Source organism: Diaphorina citri, unplaced genomic scaffold, assembly GCF_000475195.1.
Source record: "Diaphorina citri unplaced genomic scaffold, Diaci psyllid genome assembly version 1.1 scaffold301, whole genome shotgun sequence".
NCBI classification, from domain to species: Eukaryota; Metazoa; Arthropoda; class Insecta; order Hemiptera; family Psyllidae; genus Diaphorina; species Diaphorina citri.
Window position 1 is genome coordinate 65,742 of NW_007377736.1, and position 6,510 is coordinate 72,251.

The 6,510-nt window shown below is 37.9% G+C and overlaps 1 protein-coding gene across 1 annotated transcript; it reads left to right on the forward strand.

The window, feature by feature from the left end:
- The first annotated feature begins 203 nt into the window (after nt 1–203).
- LOC103507258 lies at nt 204–6,275 on the forward strand. Its single transcript, XM_008471709.3, has 6 exons — nt 204–254; nt 1,437–1,570; nt 2,060–2,366; nt 2,815–3,205; nt 3,351–3,408; nt 6,167–6,275. Exons 1-6 carry the CDS (start codon nt 204–206, stop codon nt 6,273–6,275), a joined length of 1,050 nt encoding a protein of 349 aa, XP_008469931.2.
- The last annotated feature ends 235 nt before the right edge of the window (nt 6,276–6,510 follow it).

Sequence of the window (6,510 nt, forward strand, 5' to 3'; positions counted from 1 at the left end):
TCTTAGTCTGCCTCGATTATTTGCACAGGAATTTTAATTTTTGATGACTAATGACATCGATGTCACCGCACTGATTGCTGTCTTAGTCTGCCTCGATTATTTGCACAGGAATTTTAATTTTTGATGACTAATGACATCGATGTCACCGCACTGATTACTGTCTTAGTCTGCCTCGATTATTTGCACAGGAATTTTAATTTTTGATGACTAATGACATCGATGTCACCGCACTGATTGATGACACTGTCATTGATGTAACAAGTCAGAGGTCCCCATAGGTCGGCGAAAAGTGTTCCCTAAACGTGTTCCTTATATTCCCTCCACTTCCGGTGCCGAATGCCCTTCAAATTGAACAGCTTCCAAAACTAATAAAACATAACGACCCTATAAGATCCCTCCTTGTTCCCTAGAGATGAATTTAGAGAGGCCCTAATATGAATTTAGAGCGGCCCTATAAAGCCCTATTCATCATCTCACCCTTTCCCTGGATCTCATCGAAACTCAGAAGGTATCACAATAAATTAATGTATGTAATAGGTATTTACTAAGGCCTTAAAATGTGTGGAGTATTTTCCCTGGGTTATGCTATACAAATAAATAATTGTACGTTCACCAGATTATCTAAGTAGGTAACTAAGTTATGTTGTGAGAGATAAACCTATGTAGGTAACTATAACTTTGATAAATAAGTAGGTACCTGCAGTTTCATCAGCTTAACTGGCTCCACTCTCCTAAGTTCGGAGAAGAACCTGAAGAAATTTTGGAATCACATTCCATCAACTGATCTAAAATTAGAAATCTAACAAAAGTACAGTAGTCTCTCACCTTGCCTGCAGTTTCATCAGCTGAACTGGCTCCACTCTCCTAAGTTCGGTAGAAGAACCTGAAGAAATTTTGGAATCACATTCCATCAACTGATCTAAAATTAGAAATCTAACAAAAGTACAGTAGTCTCTCACCTTGGTACCTACAATCAGAAACTCTGATTCCAATGTTGCACCTCTGCATACCACTTTCACCAGATCCTTATCAATGGGACTTGAAAACAAATCAGATTGAACACAATCACTTCTTATCAATTAATAATCGTACTGATTGAACGAGAGTTATCAATTAAATTGAGAAAATAAATTGAAGAGTGAAAAAAGCCTTGATAGCTTGGAGAGTAGGTTGATTCGTAGAAGCCTAACCCATCCTTTAGGGCTGTTTGCCCCTACACCTAGTCCTCGGATTGGGCTTTTTGTGTATGTGGAGAGTTATCCTAATCAGATAAGGTTCGTTCTAAGAACGGCTGGCTTTCTCCTATCTTGTCCTTCTTCTCTCCGCGATTTCGGGACGATAAGACATCGCCTAATAGGGAAAAAAGTTGGTGCATATTCCAGTTTATCCAGTCTCAATAAAGTACTAACTATTTTTTTGTCCGTTTTCTATTCCAGATAAGTAAAATGCAGGCTCTGATATCACGAGGTGTAGACCTGGATGAAATAATGAAGACTTGTAAGGTGGAAGTTGTGGAGCTGGGTGGTAAAAGCACACAAGGCAGATCCAGAGATAAGGCTGTTGATGCTTTGTAAGTATATGAGTGTGTTGAGTTCAATTAGAAAAAAAGTATGGAATTAAAAAAAAGGAGTAGAATTACTACATAGGTACCTACCAGTTGTGGAGCTGGTTTCTGAGAGTACAGAGGGAAGATAAAAAAAAGTTTTGAATGTATTTTCACTATCAGACCCTGGTAAAAGAAGCTATCAGTCAATCAATCTATTTGTACATATAAGTATACGAGTGTATGTTTTACAAAACTAAAACTACAGACTAAACAAAAACTAAATCAATAATATGCTGAATGTTCCACAGCCCACCGTGTCTGCCACAATATAGGTACATATGCTATAATAATACGTAGGTAGTAGCTATAATAATACGTAGGTAGTAGCTAGGTCTGAAAACATCAATCTGACCCATAGGTTAGGTTAGTTAAGTACAAGTTCTGATCCTGTTTCGCTGTTCCATTCGGTGTGCCACTAGACAAGACTCACCTCGAATATATTTCCATTTTCAGGATCGCCAAGGAAGAGAAGAACAACTGGATGTTGGAAGTGGATGAGTTGAACAATTCCATTCGGTGTGCCACTAGGCAAGATTTTGAACCAAAAACTGAAATCAACTGGGACGAACCCACTGCTCCTGTACCTGACATCTTCACTGTGGAATCTCTAGGCTATCTGAATGACAAGTGCTACACGGTGATTAGTAATGACTTCAAGTCTATTGTTAAGAATAATATCATTGATGAGGATGTGCTTGGGATGTACGAGTGTTTTGACTTCAGCAAATTCACCAAACCATCTCTCATTTTCACATTGAAACTGTCTAGTGCTTATGCTACACGGTGATTAGTAATGACTTCAAGTCTATTGTTAAGAATAATATCATTGAGGAGGATGTGCTTGGGATGTACGAGTGTTTTGACTTCAGCAAATTCCCCAAACCATCTCTCATTTTCACATTGAAACTGTCTAGTGCTTGTGATAGCTTTGAGAATGACATGAGTCTGACAGCCACGGATATTATTCTACCCAGGGAGTCTAGTGCTTGTGATAGCTCTGAGAATGACATGAGTCTGACAGCCACGGATATTATTCTACCCAGGGATGTCAATGTAGAGTTGTTCTCAACGGTTACCGAGATAGAGATCCCCAACTATGTAGAGGAAATACCCGAGATTAAGCCTTACCTGGTAGGGAGAGAGTTGTTCCCTTATGAGGAGATAGAGGAGATTGATATAGATGAGATAGACATGAGTGGAGGTTGAAACTGTCTAGTGCTTGTGATAGCTTTGAGAATGACATGAGTCTGACAGCCACGGATATTATTCTACCCAGGGATGTCAATGTAGAGTTGTTCTCTACGGTTACCGAGATAGAGATCCCCAACTATGTAGAGGAAATACCTGAGATTAAGCCTTACCTGGTAGGGAGAGAGTTGTTCCCTTATGAGGAGATAGAGGAGATTGATATAGATGAGATAGACATGAGTGGAGATGTGTTCAGTATACATAGAGCATTAGAGAGAAACCTCCAGGAGACATTGAAACCAGTGGAGATTATACAGAGGTTCACCTTGGTGGAGATAGGGAGAGGGTTTGAAGATTTCCATGCCAATATTCACTCTACTATCACGCACCTCGGTATAACTCAGTATGAACATGACGGAGAGAAACCTCCAGGAGACATTGAAACCAGTGGAGATTATACAGAGGTTCACCTCGGTGGAGATAGGGAGAGGGTTTGAAGATTTCCATGCCAATATTCACTCTACTATCACGCACCTCGGTATAACTCAGTATGAACATGACTTTAGGAACTTCAGAGATCCGAAGCGAAGTATTGTGGAGTGGACAGATGAGGAGTTACTTTTTCCTCGTCTTCTTCTTTTCCTTCTTCTGAACCTTGATGTTCAATGTTTCTTTAATAGCTTAGGGAGTATAGGTACCAATGATAGGTGTAGTGCTTACCTATCAATATTTTGCTCATTAAAAACACCTTTTCATAGTTTACAAAGTTTACAACATGCTTTTGCATTTTTGTTTGTTCTTGTCTAACGTTAGTTTGCGAAGTAGTTGGTAAAAGAGTATCTCACAATCACCAAGGGTCGACCTACTTTGGAAAATTTACAATAAATGAAAAATATGTAAATAAACCAAGATTGGATCAACATTAGACTGTAGAAGTGAAGCCCTGGTCCTAATCTATCACTAGGACGGATCAGCGCAGATTCTGCTCTGCGGGTTGGACTAGTAAGTCATCAGGCCATGACAGCGTAATTACATGCGCAGGCCACAGTATCAAAGACAACCTATTGATATAAGTTGGACGTTATATAGCCATGGTCCTAATCTATCACTAGGACGGATCAGCGCAGATTCTGCACTGCGTGTTGAACTAGTAAGTCATCAGGCCATGACAGCGTAATTACATGCGCAGGCCACAGTATCAAAGACAACCTATTGATATAAGTTGGACGTTATAAACAATGGCGAATGATCCAACTTGATTTGTTACAAATCCAAGTGCTCGATTCGGAGCTAGCCAACCGTGATGAAGGTTTGGTTTAGAATCACAACTTACTAGATATACGGATTGATAATAATACTCCTAGCTTCTGGTTCTGAGCAAATCTTTGTGAAATATATTAGGTATCTTAGGAGATGGTTTTTGAAACTTTTGTTGAAATAATCTGGCTATCTGTTAGTCCGAGAAGTCCTGGAGTTATGATGCACTTACACTGAGAAAAAAATGTCGCGGGTCTCACATAGAAACGTTGCGGTATATGAGCCCACATAATTAGTTTGTGGCCTTAACGGCAGATTTTCTGTTATTGGATTTTGCAAAGGTCACAACGTTGAAATTAGCGTCTCAATTTTAACTATGTTATCTCAACAGTGTAATATTGTGTAATAATTTTGTTAGGATGACAAGGTATTAGAGTGCTACATAATCAACTTTGTTATCTTAACAATACTCTTATTTCTACTCTCACAATAAAATATTGCTGCTCCTACATTATCCTTTTCCAACAATTGCCCATATTGCTAGTCCCACGTTGTTAACTCTGTGACCTTCACAAAGTCATATTGCTGCCCTCACAAAACCACAATCCTCACATTGCTAGTCCCACATAGTCAACTCTGTGACCTTCACGAAGTCATATTGCTGCCCTCACAATACCACAATCCTCACATTGCTAGTCCCACATAGTCAACTCTGTGACCTTCACATAGTTGACTTTGTGGCTTTGCTGGCCTCGCAATACTTTGATATTGCTAGACATGCAGTTCGTATTGCTATGGGCACAGTATCACTTTGCCTAAATATTGCTGTAGTAAAACAATGTGATTAACTTAACATTTTAACTGTAAACGCATGTTTATTTATTAATAACAATAGGCAAAGTGGAAATGATTGATTACAACAGCAATAATTAGGAAACTCTGAAAAGATATACCTAGTATAAATTAGGAATTAATAAGAATGGAATTTCTGGATTTTTGACCAAGAAAGTCTCGACTATTTATTAAAGTTTTTTTTTTACTTCTGGAATTTTACAATGACAGGAGAAGCTTAAAGGCAAACGCGCAGAGATATATGGAAGTATTATTTTCATTCCATAAATAGGTACTTAAATCTGAAATGTATGTGTACAACGAAACAATTGAAATTTCAATGTCAAAATACATATTGCACATAAGTGCATCTAGGACAAAGCAGATAGTAAAATTAATTAGCCTCGTAACTCGTAACTATGGTTTGTCAGGACTGGGTGTGTGCGAAATTTTACGACCTGTATAAATTATTATAGCCCCGCTGAACTAAAGCTTGGCGAAAACATATGTAAATATAATTAGTCTGGTAAATTACAAGACAGGAGAAGCTTAAAGGCAAACGCGCAGAGATATATGGAAGTATTATTTTCATTCCATAAATAGGTACTTAAATCTGAAATGTATGTGTACAACGAAACAATTGAAATTTCAATGTCAAAATACATATTGCACATAAGTGCATCTAGGACAAAGCAGATAGTAAAATTAATTAGCCTCGTAACTCGTAACTATGGTTTGTCAGGACTGGGTGTGTGCGAAATTTTACGACCTGTATAAATTATTATAGCCCCGCTGAACTAAAGCTTGGCGGTTTTCTTCAAATTGACATCCGACTAAGGGCAAGGAGAGTTGAGGACAAGTTTCATTTATACGTATACATTGAGGATCTTCAGGTACCTACATTTTATTATTGGACTCAATTTGGCACAATTAACAATTAGTCATATATTAAATCTAGAATACCTGGCCAGATAGTCTTCCTAAGTAGTTCCTCAAATTTTGTAATAAATCAACAAGCAAAGTAGTTTTGGAGACAAATTTGGGACGACCCACTGATATTATAGTCAGAATTTTTTAAACTACCAAACTAAATTAATAATCAGCATGCAAATTTCAAACTCACCAAATTAAGATTTACAATAAACACTTTTCATATCACATATAGTTACCTCTCATAGATTTAACAAGTCTGTATTCACTGAGCACATAAATATAGGATTTCAGCAACTTGAGATGCTGAAGAGATGAAACTCATAAGTTTGTCATTCTGAATTCTAATGCAAGGGGCGCTCAGTTTGAAGTGCAACATGGAACAAGTCATGCTAAGCTTACTGAGCCTGTTATCTGTGATCTTCTCAGTCATATCTGTATCTCTTGCCGACATCATCACTGACAACATCATAAATTAGGTAAAAAACAAGGAACCTGTTAACATGTAACTTAATACCAGAAAGCTTGGCGGTTTTCTTCAAATTGACATCCGACTAAGGGCAAGGAGAGTTGAGGACAAGTTTCATTTATACGTATACATTGAGGATCTTCAGGTACCTACATTTTATTATTGGACTCAATTTGGCACAATTAACAATTAGTCATATATTAAATCTAGAATACCTGGCCAGATAGTC